At 41.4% G+C, this 21787-nt stretch overlaps 1 protein-coding gene across 2 annotated transcripts in view; it reads left to right on the top strand.

The window, feature by feature from the left end:
- LOC127610320 (adhesion G protein-coupled receptor A1) overlaps positions 1-21787 on the top strand; it is a 147956-nt gene that overhangs the window by 29920 nt on the left and 96249 nt on the right. For both annotated transcript variants that reach the window (XM_052080299.1, XM_052080298.1), the window contains 4 exons: positions 4680-4751; positions 6424-6495; positions 7206-7369; positions 17764-17977. In XM_052080299.1, the coding sequence (XP_051936259.1) occupies positions 4680-4751; positions 6424-6495; positions 7206-7369; positions 17764-17977 (522 nt within the window). The remainder of the gene's footprint in view (positions 1-4679; positions 4752-6423; positions 6496-7205; positions 7370-17763; positions 17978-21787) is intronic.

Below are 21787 nucleotides of genomic sequence, written 5' to 3'. Positions count from 1 at the left end.
AAGATAAGACAAATACTGTAGTAGATTTTGGGAAAACACGGGGGAATTAGAGGGAAAATTTATTTTGGTTTAGTTTTTAGAATGTTGATATATGTGAATATAAAGCCTTTTTTGGACAAATTCATATGAGTTTTGACATTGAAACAGGGCCATCAATAATGACCGAACTCAAAATTTGTAACAACCCTTACACACACACGCGCACATATTTAAGGTATTATAAACAGTTAGTCTGTGGCACAGTAGACACTGTAAGAGAAATTAAACACACGATGACAAGTTAAAAAGAGTTTAAAAGAGTTGACGGTGGTGAGTGTGTGCACTTTTTCAAACGTTAGATGAAGTTTAAACGATTACTTTGCATCGCCATCAGATGCTTGTTACTTCAACAGAATGTGATGTGACCATATACAAATGAGCAACATTGTTTTTCTTATTTTTATTTGGTTTTAAATGCTTATCTCACCATTACCAAATTAAATAGATGTACACGTTGATTGAACAAAATTTGACACAATAAGGCTACACTACAATAGGCAGATGCAGAGGTGTACCTTATTACTCTTATTCCTTGAACCTCTTCATTCACTTCGTAACCTTGTTTAACCTTTTCTACATTACATAACCATTCCCCATTTTCACTTAAAAGTCACTTAAAAGGCTAAATGTAGAGCAATGGGAAACAGAAATACCTGAACAGATAAAATCAATCAGAAAGGTTCGGCCACAGCTCTATTATTTTTTGCACGTGTGTTTGTGTATGTATGTATGTATGTGTGAGTGCATGCGTGCATGCTTACATTTTTTGACAATGGAATTTTTGGGTGAAATAGATCGATTAGTGTCGTAGTTGTTGACGGAAAACAGGGGTACACAAAACCCACACAAGAAGGCCGGAGCTAGAATTGAACCCGGTACCCTTGAACGGTGAAGTTGACGTGCGAACCACTCGCCTACCGGGCCGCCATAAATACATTGCTTCTCAAGTAAAGTGAAAAAAAATCCCCCAAACCGCTGCTTGTCACTCCAATGACACACCATTTACAAATGCCAATGGTTGCGTGGTAGCAAAGGTGAGCAATCTAGCCAGCCCCTTAATGTGAAAAAGAAGGACAAACGTTTTCAGGAGAGGTGAAGTTGGCCAGGGTCGCTGAGGGACGATGTTCCAAAACGCAAAAATATCGCAGACCACGTGTACGTGTGTTTTCTACCTGGTCAAATTATATTGTATGTGTTGTCTTCACACATTTTCCCCATATTAACTCAGCCCACAGTAATCCCACAATGCACTTTGACATCTTTGTGGTCATTGTATGACGTACTGCAGTTGTACGTAATGCAGTCATCGTGACTTGATGTCAACAATATATATTCTATACACAGTATTATACAATAAAATTGCTTGTGGAAAATAGAAAGGTTTAACATACACTACCTAATTTAATATATGTATCTATGGACATTATATTGTATTATCACAAAGTATGTGTGTAATCATCCAAACATAAATTTAATAAATGTAAATCGTTCACCGAAGGCCGCGGTCCTCAAACTTTTTACAGCAAGCTCCACCTAAAAAAGAAAAATGCACCACTCTACTGACCATTATCAAATTAGTCACATAGTGGGCCTAAGCTTTCACTAAAATAAATAAATACATAAAAAGCTGATGTTTTATTCCTGAAATATACCTTGTGGCATCACACAGGGACATGTAGTGGAAGGAAGAGGGGGAAGTCGCTCTATGCCCGGACTTACCGTCCCCGTTGCCAGCGATGGTGCAGGTGGGTCGTCAAACAAACAACAGAGTGACAGGGGTAGCACTGCGCAGATGTCTATATTTATGTCACTCATTCAGGGGACTCATAACAATCAACTCTAGATTTCTTATTTCGCTCTACTTTATACTCTATACTGTCTGTATTCTCTCCTACACAGCTTCCACTTTTCTCTCTCCCTCACGCGTGCTCACTCCTATCGCAAATGGCTGATGAATATTCAGTATGAGGACGTACTCAGTTTCATTGGTCCACTGTGACGTGTTCGGTATTTTCATTAGTCAGATGTGACGAGACTATAGGTAATTCTATTGGTTGCGTTAAATTCTGAAATAAACTGCATCACATTGAAAGCCGTAGGGTTCACAAAGTGGGAAAAAAGTAGCAACTTGTAGTCCAAAAAGTCAACGGTACATTTTTTTAAGTAGACTACAGCTACCCGGTACTGTGTGGAGTTTGCATGTTCTCCCTGGGCCTGCGTGGGTTTTCTCTGTGTACTCTTGTTTCCTCCCACATTCCAAAAACATACATGGCAGGCAGACTGGACACTCTAAATAGTCCCTAAGTGTGAGTGTAAGCACGGGTGGTTGTTCGTCTCTCTGTGCCCTGCGATTGGCTGGCAACCAGTTCAGGGTTTCCCTCGCCTACTGCCCAAAGACAGCTGGGATAGGCTCTGAAAATGGATGGATGGATATACACCTACTTAAAAAATGGATGCCCGATCTAAATGATCATACAGTCGCAGTAAAGCGACTGTGTTATGTTGCAATGTAAAATACTATACTAGGTAAATTAATCTCTCTGCACCAGAGATGTCTTCCTCGAGCCGGTCCTTGGCCTCGAGGACAGGCTCGAGGACCGGCTCGAGGACCGAGGGGCGGTCCATGGTCCTTGGCCTTGGAGTCAAGTCTTTGGTCCTTGGGAGTTAAGTACTTGGCCTTGGCCTCGGATTGCCGGTCCTCGGACACAATGAGGGATTAGAGCCTCGAATCCCTTTGCATAAGGACCGCAAAAATCACAAAGGAATCAAATAAATTCCATCGAAGGAAACCCATATTGCAGGATTAACTCTATCGCTTTAAGAAGTGCGGGTCTGCCACTGACAGGTAACAGTTAGTGCTACGTGTAAAGAGCGGCATCATAGTTTCAATCGCGGTTTGTTGCGTTTGCGATCGGCAGTTTAAATAGCGTGTAAAGCCTTTCTGTAACAATGGTGTCTTTTATTTAGTTATTTTTGCACAGTCGTCATGTTTGTGCGGTCGCACTAGAATGTTTGTTTGAACCAAGTAATTTGCGTTACATCTGGAGTCAATAATGTCGGCACTTCACTTCCGGGTTTGGCCGTTGAGATTTGGAGTCCTTTTGCTCGATTCCAGTTATGTTTGCTGAATGCTTTCTCATGTTTGGAATAATTGATAATGTATAGTTTAAAAATCATGGTAGATTTAATTATTTATTATTATTATTGTGAAGTTGAAGGTATTAATTAATGTAGTATTAGTGGTAGTGGTAATAATAGTAGTACTCAGAGAATGGTTAGAGATTCAGCCATCTCGTTACCTCTGCGTCCCGCGTCCTAGACGCATAATTTAACCACGGCACGCACAGTTGCGTTTTTGGAATGCAAGGAAATATCTCAGGCAAAACAAACAAACAAACAAAAAAACTACGGCAAGCCTGAGGATTTCGCAGTAACAATCGTTACCGGTAGCGTGTCGTTTCCGTGGCATCACCTTCACGGTACCGAAAAATAGTTTAATTATAAAAGTCACTGCACTTGAATTGACTGTGTGATCCACGCGATTTCACTGCGCCTGTATGTGTGTTTGTGATGTGATGTGGTGTGTGAGTATGTTTCTTCTAATTTACTTTTGTTTTGTTTTGTTTTCGGGTTGTTATTTTAGTCCGCAAACTGGGGAATCGCGCGGATGAAAGTTTGAGGTGGCGGCGAAAAAAACTCACCAAGGTCTACTAATTATGATATTTAAGAAATTGGAATGCTTGTCTGATTTTTCATATGAATCGTCCAAAGGGCGTATCACTAAACTCACCTGTGACGTATGCACAGAACGCGAGAGCGAAATATGATGTGAGGCACGATTACGAGGCAAATTGGTCATTTGTAGGCTAATCGCTGTGAAAAATATTATGAAACATTATTGGTTATTCTATAATTTCGTGGTTGTAGCATGGTAACTTTATGAATAAAACATTTGTCACAAGGTGTAGTAATGCCAATGTTAACTGTTGGTAGAACTCATTATGACGTGTGTTAAATTCTTTCGTCAAATTGATCATAGATTACATATGCATCGTCTTGGGAAGAGGATGTCAAGCCACATCAATACTTACCTCTATTAATGATTCCCGGGGACTCGCTGCCGGTAAACTGTAAAATTATCACTGAGAGATGACTGCTTTTTCTGCAGTCAGTGATTGACTTCTATGCAGTCATTTCTCAACTTGTGTTCCGTGCCACGTCTTGCCTGTTGAGTGTTGATTTACTTCATATTAAGAAACTACTGCACTAAAACAGTAATTCATAAATGTATACCATGTGATTTTATTTTTTTTTCTCAGCATAAATAACACGTAACCTGACTGTTCTACTCTTTGAATAAAAACACTACATTCAAGCGTTAGGGAGTGCAAAGTGTTATGATGGAGGGGTGTTGCAAATCATGAAGACTTGCCAAGTGGTATGATAGCATTGTTTTATACATGTTGTCGGCTAGGCCTCAGTTTCTAAATCAGTCCTTGGTCCTAGGCCTTGGCCTCGGAGTCAAGTCCTTGGCCTTGGCCTTAGCCTCGCGTTGCCGGTCCTTGGACACACCACTGCTCTGCACACAACAATATTTTGCCAATGTGTTTTACGATGGCCTATTTTTTTTGTCATTACAGGGACCTGTCAAGCAACAGAATAGGTTGCCTCTACTCTGAAATGTTTCTGGATCTGGGCAATCTTTTAAAATTGTAAGTTGCATTTCTATTGATGAAATGACATTGAAGGTATCCTCAGTATTTTTAATAGACTTTACGCAGGTTTTTGGAGTCAATTGGCAATCAGCAATCAGTGAGTTTGAACAAGAAAAAAAAAAAAGATACTCGATGAGCGACCACTTGTGTATTTACTCTACAGTCGACCGAAATGCATCGGGAAAAGAAAACATCATTTAATCCCTCCAAAATAAATAAAATAAATAAATAAACAAACAAACAAAAAACACAAATACACATTAAATATAACAGTATTGACAAAAATGCATGAACATGATTGCCAGTCATTCAGCTGGATGGAGCTTTTGTCCAAACTTTTGCGATTTTGGTTCTACAGCTGTAAAACTTACCAGCTAATGAGTTGATCACTTCACATTGTGTTCCTGCTGAAGGCCCGGATGGTGCCCACAGACCGCAATCATTATTTTGTCAATTTGTTGACTCATACTTGACATGTATGCTGTAAAGATTAGGCCCTATCTACACAAACTGTGTTGATGTGATATGTAATCGCATCGGGAGAATAGCTCAAGACACGTTAAGTATGACCGCAGTATATCTCATATTCCGGGATCTGAATGCCACTGTTTTGTTCAGGCCGCATCATAACAGAGAAGAGGAGGGGCTCATGCTTGTCTTCTGACAGGAAATAAAAATGGATGAACATCACAAGTCAGTCAGGTGTTGTGCTAAAACTCTGGCTAATGAAAAATACTATTCACAGTTCAACAGCTGTAAACAAGTAAACATATTTACAGTATCGGAACGCATAACTTCCCCACTCCTTGTTCACCAATCCTGCGTCTTTTTTGCTCGAACTGGAATCTGACTGTATTGTGCAGCTACTGGTGCCCACGGATTACATTCATTCATTCATTCATTCATCTTCCGTACCGCTTGATCCTCACTAGGGTCGCGGGGGGTGCTGGAGCCCATCCCAGCCGTCTCCGGGCAGTAGGCGGGGGACACCCTGAATCGGTTGCCAGCCAATCGCAGGGCACACATAGACGAACAACCATCCACGCTCACACTCACACCTAGGGACAATTTAGAGAGTTCAATCAGCCTGCCACGCATATTTTTTTGATTACAATGATTTTTTTTTTGTCCGACATTATTTCTCCATGCTACCTGCACAGGACACCATTTGTATGTGCCAAGTGTGTTACCTAGTAACTTCTCGAAACTATGTGTCTTTCAGTTCAAATTTACCAACTTGAGCAAATGTGCTTGCCCTCATTCGCAGCCCCTCACACACATCAATCAATTAACACTACATTGACTTAATGTGTATTGTGTCGAATAACTCAGTCGCGGCATTCGAGAGTGAGAAGTCCTCCGGGCAGTAAGCCAGATGAGGTGACTTGGGCGTCTGGTTCAAATGCCTCCTGGACCCCTTCTTGGTAAGGTATCGTGGGAATGTCCCAACAGGAGAAGAGCTTGGAGAAGAATCGGGAAAGACGATGATCTCTGTCAGTTGAGTAACCCATCAGGCCCCAGTCCATGTGGCTGAGGTGTGTACTGAGGAGGGAAGTCTTCTCTGCTGATGCTTCTGGCCTCGCAGTCTGTCCCTGGATAGTTAAAAGATGGATATATGGATGGACATTGCAACTTGTATCCCTCTTACCTTGTCTTTTTCTGCTTGCAGGAATTTATCTGGGAATATCTTCTCCACTTTGACAGTGGGACTCTTCACACACCTTGTGGCTCTCAGAGTACTGTAAGAAAAGCACATCATATTTGCATTTGCATTTGGTGATAAGAATTTCAGGAAGAATCTGGAATATTGACGCAAAAACAAACATTCACATCGTTCTATTCAGGATGCATGCAGTCATGGATTAATCATTCAATTGATCGTGCAAAATTTATTGTTGTCATTTGCTGAAGCGAATGAGACAAAATAGTATGCACTGCTTGGCTGCAACCATTGCTGATTCTATCTCATCTCATTTAGTATGCAGTGTAAGTACCAACGTGACACAACTCCTCTGGGCAGCATTTTTCTGCTCATTACAAACACATGAGTCCAGCATATTTCAAGAGAAATACTACCAGTCTGGATTCCTGAATATATATCTATATTTATGTATTTTTCACAATATTTCATATAGCATAAAATACGACCTGCAAAACACTGGTTTCCACAATCAATTACAATATGTAAACTATTCTTTGAAATAAACATAGAGCTTTTTCTGGGTGGTTATTTAAAGTCAAACTTAGCCATTGACAAACGGCCGATATGCTATTTTGATGCTGTTTAAGAATCTGTAAGAATCCTGAGCACAAATATAACAAGAAATAGTCGAAATAAAGCCATTCTAAAAAAATGGAACATATTGCCCCAGGAAAAAATATATACAGTATCTATTTTGGACAAATCTTAGACAAAAAAGCTTGTGACTTCATCTTTCCTTTTCTCATCAGACACTTCAATACAGATACTTTATTCTGTGACTGCCAGCTGAAATGGCTTCTCTTCTGGGCTCGAAGCAAGTCAGTGAGGATTAGCAATGACACGGTATGCGTGTTTCCAACCCACCTCCATGGCCTGGAATTTCGCAATCTTCGAGGACAGCAGCTCACATGTGGTAAGCACCTAACCGTGTATTCTAATTGTAAAGTCCACAGCTGAATAGATGTACAGGATTTCTGCAAACTCTGTGGAAACGAGGAAGCTGGTCGAACACGAACCTGTTCGGATGTCTAACTGTTTTTCCATCAGGAAATAATGGAATTTGACATGAGGGTTTCCAGAGTCAAATTGTCGCTATCATGAAACCTTCATTATCTGTACAGACAGTGCTTGTATTAATAATAATAATAATAATAATAATAATAAGGGTCATTTGTGTAAAAATAATTTAACTTGCATAATTAAATTGCGTCACAATAATGAAAGTTGACTTTTATATAATTGTGAATTAATGTAAAAAAATAAAAGAAGCCAGCCACCATGAATTGCAACATTAAGATAATTTGACACTGTACTTTTGACAACAATTATGAACGCATAAGGAACTGACCATTTGGTTACCTTACCATTCGACCCCGCTACATGGCCTTCACCGCCTCTCTTCAGCCTGACAATCTTCACCCGCTGGTCCTTCTGTCCTGCCATCTGCTTGCTTGACTCCTGGCTTAATGTCACATCATCGCTGACTTGCATGGCTGGACACTACATTGTGACAGTCGGGTTAGCTACAGCACTGAATGTGGGTCACTCTACAGTATCTTCCTGTTTTCTCAGTTCATGGTATTGGTGCAGCAGTCACTCCCTTTTGAAAAAGTCAACTAAGCAGTCAAATGCCAGCAAAAAAAAAAGCATTTTAAGATAATTGTGGGTTGCTTGTTAAACTGACTTTTTGTGCGGTCCTGCAAGATTTTCTGAAGACTTGCTTCCTATTGCAAATATTGTGTGATGTCATACATGTTGTTTAAGCTGCATTAGCATACACACAATGGTGCATTTTGATGGTGCCACACTTTTTAATCAACACTTGGAAGATTTCACCGCAAATCCAGCATTCTGAGAATGCACACTCAAACATCCTGAAATTGTACACTAAGAAAGGAAGGACGTTGGCTGAGAACTCAGAAACATGAGAACCATGATCTCGGGAACAGCAAAGATCTTGGGATGTTTAAGGTGGATGGCTTCCAACGAGAAACTCCTGAATAAAAATTTCCCAGGCAACAGAAACCTCTTGACCAGGAGAATAGCCATTGTGGAGTGACATACCCAAGCATGGCATCTACCGTCAATGGTATTAAGTAGCTAATACTGAGAAACCTTACCAGTGGCTGGTATAAAAGACTGCACAGAGGTATTCTTTGTAACAGCACATGAACAGATTCTAAGCACAAGATCGATAGAGGTCATGGTCTAACACACTGGGGAGGATTTCAGATGCGTTCCGTGATGAGACTATCAATCCTAGTGAGTAGGTGCAGCAGATTTGAGGACGAATTTTGGGGAATTTTCAGGCTTTGATGCCTCTAATAGAGGAAATGAGATGGAAGGAGGAAACGTGAACACACCCTCCCCCCACATACTACATTAATTTTATCAAGATAAACAGACACACAGTAGGCCCCTTTTTTTGGGCGGGGGGGGGGGTCTAATTTAACTAAGGTCATATTTTCACGTGTGAGAGCAACGAGCACACTCTTAAGTTCCTTCAGTTCATTTTGATATTAGCTTTCCCTTTTCATTGTTATCTCTCCACCTGCTGTGAACTGTTTAACAAAGGCGATGATATAGTGCCCCTCCGTGAGCCGTCACCTTACCGTGGTGGAGGGGTTTGTGTGTCCCAATGATCCTAGGAGCTAAGTTGTCTGGGGCTTTATGCCCCTGGCAGGGTCACCCATGCCAAACAGGTTCTAGGTGAGGGACCAGACGAAGCACGGCTCAAAGGCACCTTATGACGAGTAAAATTAATGGATCTAGATTTCCCTTGCCCGGACGCGGGTCACCGGTGCCCCCCTCTGGAGCCAGGCCTGGAGGTGGGGCTCGTTGGCAAGCGCATGGTGGCCGGGCCTACACCCATGGGGCCCGGCCGGGCACAGCCCGAAGAGGCAACATGGGTCCCCCTTCTCAAACTCACTTGTATTCTTTGGCGTTTGACTCAGCATGACTTAGATTTGCTATTGGTTTTACTGCTTGGTGCTTTCTACCGCCTTATTACTTATTACTTATTACTGATTCGTCTTACTGTTTATTGTATATGTTAAATCGCTCCATGTACAGCACTTTGTATGCAGCGATGGCTGTTTGAAAGTGCTCTATAAATACTGTTGACTTGACTTGACTTCTCATGGGCTCACCACCCATGGGAGGGGCCAAAGGGGTCGGGTGCAATGTGAGCTGAGCAGCAGCCAAAGGCGGGGACCCTTTCGGTCTGATCCTCGGCTGCAGAAGCTAGCTCTAGGGACGTGGAATGTCATCTCGCTGGCAGGGAAGGAGCCTGAGCTGGTGTGTGAGGTAGAGAAGCTACGCCTGGATATAGTCGGACTTGCCTCCACACATAGCCTGGGTTCTGGCACCAGTTCTCTCGAGAGGGGTTGGACTCTCTTTCACTCTGGAGTTGCTCACGGTGAGAGGCGCAGAGCAGGTGTGGGCATACTCATTGCCCCCCGGCTCAGTGCCTGTACATTGGGGTTCACATCGGTAGACGAGAGGGTTGCCTCCCTCTGCCTTCGGGTGGGGGGACGGGTCCTGACCGTTGTTTTTTGGAATGTGGGAGGAAACCGGAGTACCCGCAGAAAACCCACACAGGCCCGGGGATAACATGCAAACTCGACACAAGGAGGCCGGAGCCAGCGCTAACCACTGGACCACCGGGCCGCCGTGTTTAGACTAGTAAGGCTTATTATTGTAAAGAAAAGTTTGCGATTGATTTTCCCTTTAATATGTCACGTTTAAATGCCTGTTAAAAGGTTCAAATGACTTCCAGTTTTATGTGGTTATAAAAGGCAGGTTTATGGTTTATTTTGAGTCAATATTTTGTCATTATTTTACAGATTTATTATTCATTTGATATGTTTAATTTGATTTTAAAAAACATTGCCTAATCATTAAATGTTAAAATTAAGGAGGCAAAATGATTTAATGAATATTCAGTTGTGTACTCCGTTCTACAAATATACGTTAGGAGACAGGGATGCATGATTTGATGCACATGAAAAAAGGTTAGGCGGGACACAAGTCTTAACATTTTGGGAAACACTGTTTTAACTAATGTTGTGATCATAACCACAAACTGCTTCCAACTTGGAATTTTGAAGATAAACATTGTTTTACTATGAAGTCATTAAGCATCCACACTTTCAACAACAACAATTAAAATGTAAGTTCCCCATTGCGGGACAAATAAAGGGATATCTTATCTTATCTCTTATCTCATCGCTGACTACCAGTAAAATAAAATATTGCAGTTCTTTTAACCTGTTTGTGTTGTTGTTGTTGTTGTATTTTTTAACACAAATTCATTGCTTCATGCTGCAGTCCACAAGGAAATTGTGTTTTATATGATAGATTTATCCTTCTCTTGTCCCTACGTCTGTTTCCTGCCGGGGGATATTGCTCTGGAATGAGAAAATCATTGGTTATATGCTGGCTATGGTTCCATGTTTTTTGTATGTGTGTGCTTGATGAAAGAAGGCATTACATGCATTCCTGATGTAATACACTTTCCTGAAAAGTTGAAGGGTATATCTCTCGCAATGCATTGACAGGTGCATTGTTCTTAGATTGATGCACCACAAAATGTCACGCTGTTAAATTATGTACAGTAATCATAAATGTGTGCATTTTGAAAAGGCGCTGCCAATGCAAACCCCTTTCGTTGATATGAACATTTTGGCCCTATCACACATCCCTAATTCGTATAGAAATGTGAACATCATTCAATACGGGTGCAATGTCATCAAAATAGCTTTCAGATAATAGAAAACTTTACCTAATGCATGCTAATGTCAGTACTATACCCTGTCTTGTCCGCTCTGATCACAAGCTTGTTTGTCTGAAACCAATGTACACTCCCAAACCTGACAAGAGAAACAGAAAGACACAGAAGAAGATCATGAATCTCTGAACGGAGGTGGCATGTGAGCAGCCAGGAGACTGTTTCAACACCACAGACTGGGACCTACTGTGCAGCTCTCATGGGCAGGAAATTAACAGGCTCACCAAACTTTATCACATACTATTTTCTGTTTGGGAAAACCCTGTGCCATCCAGAGCACAAAAATGTTTTTTCTAACAACAAAGCATGGGTGACCCCTGAACTGAAGACTCTACACAATGAGAAGATACCCTTCATCTCAGTGAATAAAAAGGAGCAGTACAACGGATACTTAAGTAGAGCATCAGGAATTGAAATCAGGACCGCAATCATCTATTGGAGAAATGCCCTGAGCAGAACAATGCCACAGAGGTGTGAAGAGGTCTTAAAAGTATCTCAGAACATAACAATCGCAAGGATGGCCAAGACACCATTGGAGAATAGGTTTGTAAAAAAATAGTTAAACTGTTTTTTTCATAGTTTTGACCCTACGTTTGACCCTTCACCTCCAATCTCTTCTTAGCTTAGCCCCACGACTTGACACCTCACGAATCTGTTTGTTTCTCTCCGGCTGCAACTCTTGTCACCTTAGCTTCCCATGAACAACTCTACGAAAATCTCTGAAAGACCTGCCACTCAGGAACAGGTTGTCAAGTGGACATCGAGAAGGTGGCGGACAGAAGAATGCTGACCAAGCTGAGATCCACGATGGACAGCATTCCCCACCCTCTGTTTTACACTGTGGAATCTCTGAGCACCTCCTTAAGTTCCAGACATGTATCCCCCTAGGTATAGGGCCTTTTTCTTCTTCAGTGACAAACACATGCGGGCGAACATATGTCATTGAATAAGGAAAATGATTACATTCAGTTGAGTAATAATATGGTTATATGCATTTATTACAGTAAAACAGAGTGATAATGGAAATGGGCCACTGAAATTTTCAATGCAGACCGGTACAGACACAAAGACCAACTGTTTAATTAAATCAAGTCAGGATCATTGTTCTGTGCCAGTGGCAGACATGCATGAAATGTGGACTGATGATTGCATTGAAGACCTCTTTTTGTGCCTTATAATGTATCAACCTTTCCCTGCTCGATTTAGTCTGTGGAAAGTTATCTTAATCTGTCATATGTGTGGCAGATAGCAGCTTTAACCTCCTAGATTCTATTCTCAGAGTTTTGAAATGGCAATGCATGAATATAGAAAAAATTAACATGACTTGATTTGACTCAGGGCGTCAACGGTGGGCGACTGTTTAGCCTGTTGGCCTCGCAGCGCAAAGGTGCAGGGTTGGATTCTGTCTCCGGCCTTCCTGTGTGGGGTTTGCATGTTCTTTCTTTACCTTTTCTCCGGGTACTCCGGTTTCGTCCCACATTCCAATAAACATGCACTGTACGTTAATTGGACACTCTATATTGTCCCAAGTTGTGACTGCGAGAGCGAATTGTTGTTCGTTTATGTGTGCCCTGCGATTGGCTGACAACGAGTTCAAGATGTCCCCCGCCTACTTCCCGAAGTTCACTGGGATAGGCTCCAGCATGTCTGCGACCCTTGTGATGATAAGCGGATTAGAAAACGCAAAAGCAGTTCATGTCTAGAAAGATGACTACTCACATGGCACAATAGTACTTGTCTTGTCCTATAGTCTTGTTGTTTTGAAGAAACAGTGCTTGTGGCCTCCTGCAAGAGAATCAGATGCTTTTTGTGTCGAGGTCCATACAGGCTCTCCATTCCACTTGACTAATATTCCCCAACTTGTTCTCATTTCTTCCCATCAGATATCTGAAATTACTTTTCTTTTAACCAGCCCGCTCCTACCTTGCGCACTCCAACCATAGTACGTCACGCACAGAAGCTCTCAATCACCCACATACTAATCGAGACTCCTATGTTCAGGGCTCTTCCACCAAGTCGCCACCTTTGTTCACGTTTAGCTTCCTCAAAAGTGGTTCTTAAGATGTAGGATGATGGAGTTTTATAAAAGTATTGATTTATTGCTCCAAAGGCCATTTTAACTTTGAGGCACTATATGTGCGGCGCATTAGTGTGGTTCAGTGTTTACGAGAATCGGCTTCTGCTCTTAGACTTAACACATGAATGTTCCCGTTTTCCAATTTTACCCCTTTTTTGGACAACTCACTCCAAAGAGTTTTTTTTAACCTTTGAATATAATATATACATTAGTGGAAAACATTTATTATGTGTGAAAACGCATGACAGAGTTAAGTGCATGGATGAAAGAGTTACTACAGTGTGATGTTGTGGAAGCACTCTGCGGACCATCGTGTTTGCTGTGATTACAAAACTCACATGAAAAGCCTAATGGAACAGATGAAAATTATTAGGTCTTAATCAGTGGTTCTATAAGTGACGGCAAGTATTTGCTGACTTCCATTTAAGATTGAATGTGATGAGTTACTCCCTGAGACAGCCACTACCAATATTTAACTGCAATATCTGTCTTGTTTATTTTTACTTCTTCTCCATTACAATATTTCATTGTTTTCACTTGTGTATAGGTTTAGGTCACATTAATGGTGGTCGACTTTTTGTCTACTGTTTGATTCATGCATTTATGGTCGTTAGTTGGTCTAAGTGTTCAAAAGATGGATTTATGAGAATAAAGCACATTACAAACATATATTCCAGATACATTATTGTGGTATCATAATATAAGTCAATGTACAGTATAGAAGTAAAATTGGTGAAAGATGATTAATTCAAGTTGCCATTTCACACCGTCGCGTCACATACAAGGCTGGCAGCCGAGCAATTCATGGTAATATTCTCGTATCTACCCCACAGGTCCCATGTGTTACGTGCAAAGTCTCGCTCTGTGGAAGTGTGGCCTTATGGGATAAATTGTCCTTTTTTATCAGTGGATTGTGAGTGCTGGGGAAATTGTGTGTTACCAACCACCTCCAATGTGAATAGAAATTGAAGGGCGCTTAAATAAAGAGATACATGCACACAAAACACAAAATAAACCTGCAGCCCAGCTACTGCATGCATCTAAGTCCAGATAATCATCATCGTCTTCTCAACTGATATTTGACTTCAGCTATTCTGACCAGTTTGTTTTTACGTATTTATTTTATCCTGCGCAGTTCATGGAAAGAAAAGGAAAACTAAAATAAGTTCAGAAGTGACGACAGAATACAGTTGTTCAAGCATTACTATTTAGAGCACCAAAGAGCTTAAACAATAACATAACTTCTTCTATTTTTGCAGCAGTAAATCTCTTTTTTTTTTTTTACTAGTAATTGGTGTTGTATTTTTAAAGGCTCTTCCCCTCTACGAATGATGTTCACAATACAGTAGAAACTCAAATGTTGAAAGCCCCTGAGGTATTAAGTTGGAATCAGTCAGGTCAAAATTGCCATCGTGAAGAATATTACTGTAGCTTTTGGCCCAGAGTTTAGTACATCCACTTAGCTGCTCTGACGTTTGTGGTTGTAATCTCAATTTCAGGCTTTCTGTGCGTAGTTTACATGTTCTCCCCATATGTGCATGGATTCTACCTTGGTACTCCAGCATTCCCTCACATTCCATACGGATGTGCAGGACAGCTACAGATACCTGGGAATTCCACAGGCTTCGCATATCTATTTCCCAGACCTCTGGTAGAGGACCCCAAGCTTGAAGGAGATATATCATGTACTGTATAATGCGCTTCAGCTCACGAGCCACCCCAAAGAAGATAAGTAGATATGAGATATGGCTGGATATATCATCTATAGATCTAAACATGATTTTAAAATCTTTTCAGCATGTAAAGCACACACAATCCACATTTCGCTGTGTGGTAAAAGAGTAAACATGTTTCATCATTAATGTATTTTCCGCACTAAAAGGTGTACCTAAACGTCTTCAATTTACTTAAAAGCTCACAACGTGCCTTAAAATCCAGTGTGACTTGTGTATGGTCATTTCGGTAATTTGTCGATCTCAAATTGGCTCCTTGCTGGAGACATGCAATAGAACACGGAAATCGAATCGCGGCAAGAGAGTTCAACCTTCCTGTAGGTACAGTGAACTGTGTCGCTGCTTTATGAAATAAGTTTTTGTTGCAGCTCCGAAAAAAGGAGAGCTGTGGTGTTGGTTTTTTAAATGCACATTTTATTAATGGTTTTCACAGTCTCAACAAATACAGGTATGTCGTTCATGACCGCCTCCGAAAAACATAAATTAACGATTACTTCAATGAAACTACGAAAATGGAAAATAATGCATCAAAACATAAAATCAAGCGAGGAAATCACAAAATAAATTCTATAGCCCCCTCTACAGAATTTATTTTGCGATTTCCTTGTTTGTGAATACACAACAAAGGAATAAATTACAAAGACTTCTGAGACAGTCCGGTCTCCTACATTTTACTGACGTCTGATCCTTCTGTTTGCATTTTTTTTTTCAGTGCAGCTTTATCTTGTGGATGCATTGCAGATTGCGTTTTATAAACCGGTGCATCCAATATATGAAAGAAAAATTACAAGATCGGCCATTCATTGAAGGTGCGCCTCATAATCCAGTGCGCCTTTTAGTGTGGAAAATATGGTACAGCAGACTTTTAAAATTCTAAATGTAGGATAAACAATGTAATCAATCATGCTCCGGGGGGGGGGGGGGGGGGGGGCATTTGGCTGTATCATAACAAAGTTCGCTTATCAGAATGAATGATTCTTCCATGGACAAGGGCACACCGATATACTTTTATGCTCCCATACACAGCAATATGTACAATTTGGTCTTTATTTATGCCGTTGTTGTCTCCTTGACACTACCTGACTTGCAACCAAAAATCGTGCTTTGCTCCAACACGCAAATACAAGGCCACATCGTAGCTCAGAGCATTGTTTGCAACAGCATCAACATTTGGCTAATTCAGAAGACAATGCCACCATGCTGTTTATGCAATCTGTCACTTGCATGTTTCTTCAAACTCCAAGCTATGGACAATAAAATATGGCCACGGAGGGAGGTAAAATAATTACAAAGATGGCATCACCAAGGATGAGAGAGAGAGTTCTCAGTGTTCTGATTGATCATTGATTTTCTATATTTCAGAAGATAGGAGTGGCGCACCCCTCCTTCTCATAAATCAAGACTTGACTCCCGAGTTTCGACTGAATTTTCATTTTTTTAATCTTGTTAAAGGATTTTGGACGATTGTATGCCAGCTTTGTGTGAACTTTTTTTTTCGTGATATGACTGATTCAGGGTGTCCCCTGCCTACTGCCCGGAGACAGCTGGGATAGGCTCCAGCACCCCCCGCGACCCTAGTGAGGATCAAGCGGTTCGGAAGAAGAATGAATGAATGACTGTAGTCATGCTTGTATGGATTTGATCCTGAAAAAGTTGATAGCCATAACCTCACAAATGTCTTTCTGGACATACTGTAAATTCCCTCACATTTCTATACACAGAGAATCCATATTCTGTGCTATTATTCTACAGGAGCCAAATAGTTTTGCTAAATACTGCTCTATACGTTCAGGTGCTGATATGAATCCTTCTGTATGTCTATTTCAAGCTTATGCTTTGAGGCATGAAAGGCTTTTATGAAGCGTACATCAAATCGCCTGTTTAATGGCAGCAACAGCCAAATTGATTGCATGCATGTAGAGTCAAAGACTGCGTTAGTCTTTGGAGGATGTCCAAAGAAATGTCCAGCCTTGTATTGAACACCCTCTGAAATAATTCCCAAGGTGGTACGATTTGCTGGCAAGGCATGAGGCTAATCCTGGTCCATGAATAAAAATGGACAGTCAGTGGTCTCGGAACGCAGCTTCTTTTACGGTACGTGAGTTCAATATTATGCATACTATATGTGCTGCGTGTGCAGATTCTGGAGGAGTTTTGTGAAAATCAGATATGCCAGTACACAGTTTGGCTTCTATCGTTATTGTGATCATACTCGCTGACAAAAAAAAAAGAGCATGCTCCCAAGGTACTATAAATAATCCAATAAGTGGTAGAGCAATAGCCTTCCTTTGTGATGTACATGCAAGGAGTCAAGGAGAGTCCAGAAGCGTTCTCGAGGCTGTTCGACTTTACAGCTGCTCTTCTTTTCTCGCAGCAACAGCAACAACATTTGGGACCGACATGGGATGACTATGACCTTGACAAATGCATTTGTGTACAATGCTATTTTGTGGGCCTTGGTTCTATTGGTTTATGGATGTTTTTCAGCAAGAAAAGATTTGAATTATGCTTGTGATGCTGCATTTTTAGATGTTAAATCTGCAGACAAGATAGAGGAACAATTCTCCAGAGCGACTTTTCATTTTGATTTCATCACGAAGATGTAGAACTTATCCCTTGAGCTCCTGCGCTACCTTAATGCGTCAGCAATGAGGGAAGGGATGCTTGATATGCTGACCATGCTGTTTTATTCTCTCTTCATTTCCTAGATGGAGCTCTGGAAATTCCTCTCTTTCATTTGATCCCTTCCCAGAGGCAGCTGGTTTTCCAGGGAGACCGTCTGCCTCTTCAGTGCACTGTCACTTACTTGGACCCTTCAGTTGAGTTGCGATGGCATCACAATGGCTACACCGTGTCAACGCAAGAGGACCGAGGTGTTTATGTGGAGGAAACTTTGCTTCATGACTGTTGTCTGCTTACCAGGTACAAGCAACACAAGAGATGATTTACCCAAAGGAAAAATGATATTGTACACCTGTATTAATGCCAAGCTCTTTCTAAGGAAATATATATATATATATATATATATATATATATATATATATATATATATTTTTTTTTTTTTAAATCCTCGTCTCACCACTTGGGTGGTGTCCGTCCCTCATTCAGCTCGGGTCCTCTACCAGAGGTCAGGAAGCTTGAGGGTTCTGCGCAGTATCCTTGCTGTTCCCAGCACTGCACATTTCTGGACTGAGATGTCCGATGTTGTTCCCGGGATCTGTTGCAACCACTCATCTAGTTTGGGGGTCACTGCCCCGAGTGCTCCGACCACCACAGGCACGACTGTCACCTTTACCTTCCAGGCTCTCTCCAGCTCCTCTCTGAGCCCTTGGTATTTCTCGAGTTTCTTGTGTTCCTTCTTTCTGATGTTTCCATCACTTGGGACCGCTACATCCACTACGACGGCTTTCCTCTGCCCTTTATCTATGATCACGGTATCCGGTTGGTTCGCCATTACTTTCTTGTCAGTACTGTATATCTATGTAGATACAAATATATAGATACAGTATATCCATCCATTTTCTGATCCGCTAACCTCACAATGGTTGCGGGGGGTGCTGGAGCCTATCCCAGCTGTCTTCCGGCAGTAGATGGGGGACACCCTGAACCGGTTGCCAGCCAATCTCAAGGCACACAGAGACGAACAACCATCCACGCTCATACTCACCTCTAGGAACAATTGAAAGTGTTCAATCAGTCTGCCATGCATGTTTTTTGGAATGTGGGAGGAAACGGGAGTACCCAAAGAAAACCCACGCAGTGGAAAGATTTTTTTTAAACATAAGAAATCTATGAATTTGGAGCTATCACGAACCTTTTACATGTACATATGGGGCTCTATTTTCAGAGACAATGCGTCTGTGCCGTGGTGCAAATGCCAACAAATCCTTATTTTTGTATCAGCACGAGGCACGCTGCACATTTGCTAAGTTGTTGGACCAGGGTGTTGAACCAGAAGTTTTATGTATTAAACCTATGTTGTATCCTTTCGTGTAAATGATGGAATATAAAAGATTGAGAAACAGGTGGTGGAATTGGCCAAAATGTTAAGACTATCACATACAACAGTCAACATTTTACGACACACAACAGAGCACCTCTTCGCCAGGGAAGGGGTACTGCTTGCTCGCACACACTGTCTATGCCAGCCGAGCAATCCAGGGACCACTCATCTTGCCAATGTTTTGAAGATGATGTAATACCTCCTGTACTGTATATTATAATTTTTTTTCTTCAATTGTTGTTTTTTTTTTTTTTATGTTGACCATGGTGACCAGCAGCTTTTCTCAACGCTGCCTCTGGTTGCTATCTTACCTATGCTATTTTATTGTATTTAAATATATAAAACATTTTATTGTATTTAAATACATGTAAACAAATTTAAGGGAATGTAAATCGAATGCGTTGGGATGGTGCTCCTGGGTCTCTAGATATATAGGGCGGCCCGGTGATCCACTGGTTAGCGCGTTGACCTCACAATGCAGAGGTACTCGATTCAATTCCAGCTCCGGTCTCCCTGTGTTGAGTTTGCATGTTCTCTCCGGGCCTGCGTGGGTTTTCTCCAACCTTCCAAAAACATGCATGGCAGGCTGATTGAACTGTATATGTGGTGTCCACTGCAATGAACTAATCCAAACAAGTTAACGGCTCTCTATTATAAATGATGTTCATAAACTGTATATTATCGTTTTGGATTGAATCAAGTCGTCACGATGACTTGAGCAACAAATCTCACTTTTGACACCAATTTGAATGAAAAACACATGCTAGTTCACAAAGTTAAACTGATTACACCTTTGCAGCTCACTCACACACACACACACACACACACACACACACACACACACACACACACACACACACACTACCTTCCTTCTATTTCTCTCAATGATCTAAAGTAGCAGGGATTTAACTGTAGTTATTGGTGCCCTTGATAAGGATCTGAAAGGACAGACAATAATTGACTTGGCATTGAGCCAACATCCCTGAGCTATCTGCAACCCTTCTCGAGAGAGGTTTTTCCTGCAGCCCATCCCGCATGTCTTGGTGATCACACCCGAATCATAACAGATGCTGGAACATAATTGTAGCAAGGACATTTTAAGTCCAAACCTTTCATGCCTTTTCCATAGCTCGTCTTGTAACCTCCAACCAATTGTATGCATTTCTCTTCTAAAATAAATATCGATGGGATGCTGACACAAATGTTATTGTGCATTGAATTTACCTTATTGCTTTATGGTTGACAGAAGGGGGAACTCCAAGAGTACTGACACGGTTAACCACTTGGTGGACCGGTGAAATTTACAAACGGAAACACAGTTAAAGTAACATGGCGGGCTGACCAATTGATGATTACAGTTTGGATTATCTTAAAATAATGACAAACTGACAATGACAGGCGGGAGCCCAGGCCGCTAACCAATAATAGACAGGCACGCTCACCTCCATTTGTTTGTTTGGCAACATAAATTGCAGACTGTTTGCCGCTTCGTTTTGAACAGTATTCAATTTCCCTCCCAGAATCAACATCGTACTTTCAGCCGTTGTTTTACACTGCAACAATATCTGTTGTGCTAGGCCAAAATTCACATCTTATTTCATCAGTTCTGTCCTGAGCAATTGGATTACAAAACTTGTGATTGTAAAATATGGTTGTACTAATCAATAGCAGTCAATGTGACAAGTTGTCTCATCTGCGGGAATGTCGATTTAATGAAACATGATGCAGTGTGAAACTTCACAAGTAGATTAAGTCTTTTTGTCACTTATCAAGTCAAGTCAACAACAAGTCAACAGTATTTATAGAGCACTTTCAAACAGCCATCGCTGCATACAAAGTGCTGTACATGGAGCGATTTAACATATACAATAAACAGTAAGACGAATCAGTAATAAGTAATAAGTAATAAGGCGGTAGAAAGCACCAAGCAGTAAAACCAATAGCAAATCTAAGTCATGCTGAGTCAAACGCCAAAGAATACAAGTGAGTTTTGAGGAGGGATTTAAAGATGGGCAGCGAGGAGGCTTGCCGAATGTTCAGTGGGAGGTCATTCCAGAGAGATGGTCCAGCAACAGAAAAGGCTCGATCCCCTCTGAGCCTCAGTTTAGTTCTTGGTACGTCTAGCAAAGACTGGTCCACAGACCTGAGGCGCCGGGCAGGGGTGTAGGGGCGTATGAGCTCAGAGAGGTAAGGTGGCGCGAGATTATTCAGAGATTTGAAAACAAAGAGGAGGATCTTAAAAATAATTCTAAAATGAATGGGGAGCCAGTGAAGGGATGCCAAAGTAGGAGTTATATGCTCCCTCTTACGAGTACCAGTCAAGAGGCGAGCAGCGGCATTCTGTACCAGCTGAAGGCGCTTGATGGAGGACTGGCTGACTCCAAAGTACAGGGCGTTGCAGTAATCGAGCCGGGATGTGACAAAGGCATGAATTACTGTCTCAAAGTGTTCATGTGAGAGGAAAGGTTTTATTTTGGCCAGCTGTCTAAGGTGAAAGAAGCTGGATTTAACAACGGCACCAATTTGCCGATCGAGTTCAATCAAGTACAATGTTATACCTGTTGCGCATTTTCGTTGTATGCTACTTTCTACATTTTCGAACATGCATTCATCATTTCAGTGACGTGTTCGTATTAGTCAATCCATTTTTTTCCATGCAAAGTCCCAAATGTTATCATGTACTCACAAATTGTTGTACTGGCCCAAAGTGTCGGGAAAATGAAGACATC

This window comes from Hippocampus zosterae, chromosome 11, assembly GCF_025434085.1.
Source record: "Hippocampus zosterae strain Florida chromosome 11, ASM2543408v3, whole genome shotgun sequence".
NCBI classification, from domain to species: Eukaryota; Metazoa; Chordata; class Actinopteri; order Syngnathiformes; family Syngnathidae; genus Hippocampus; species Hippocampus zosterae.
This window is presented reverse-complemented; position numbering and strand designations above follow the sequence as displayed.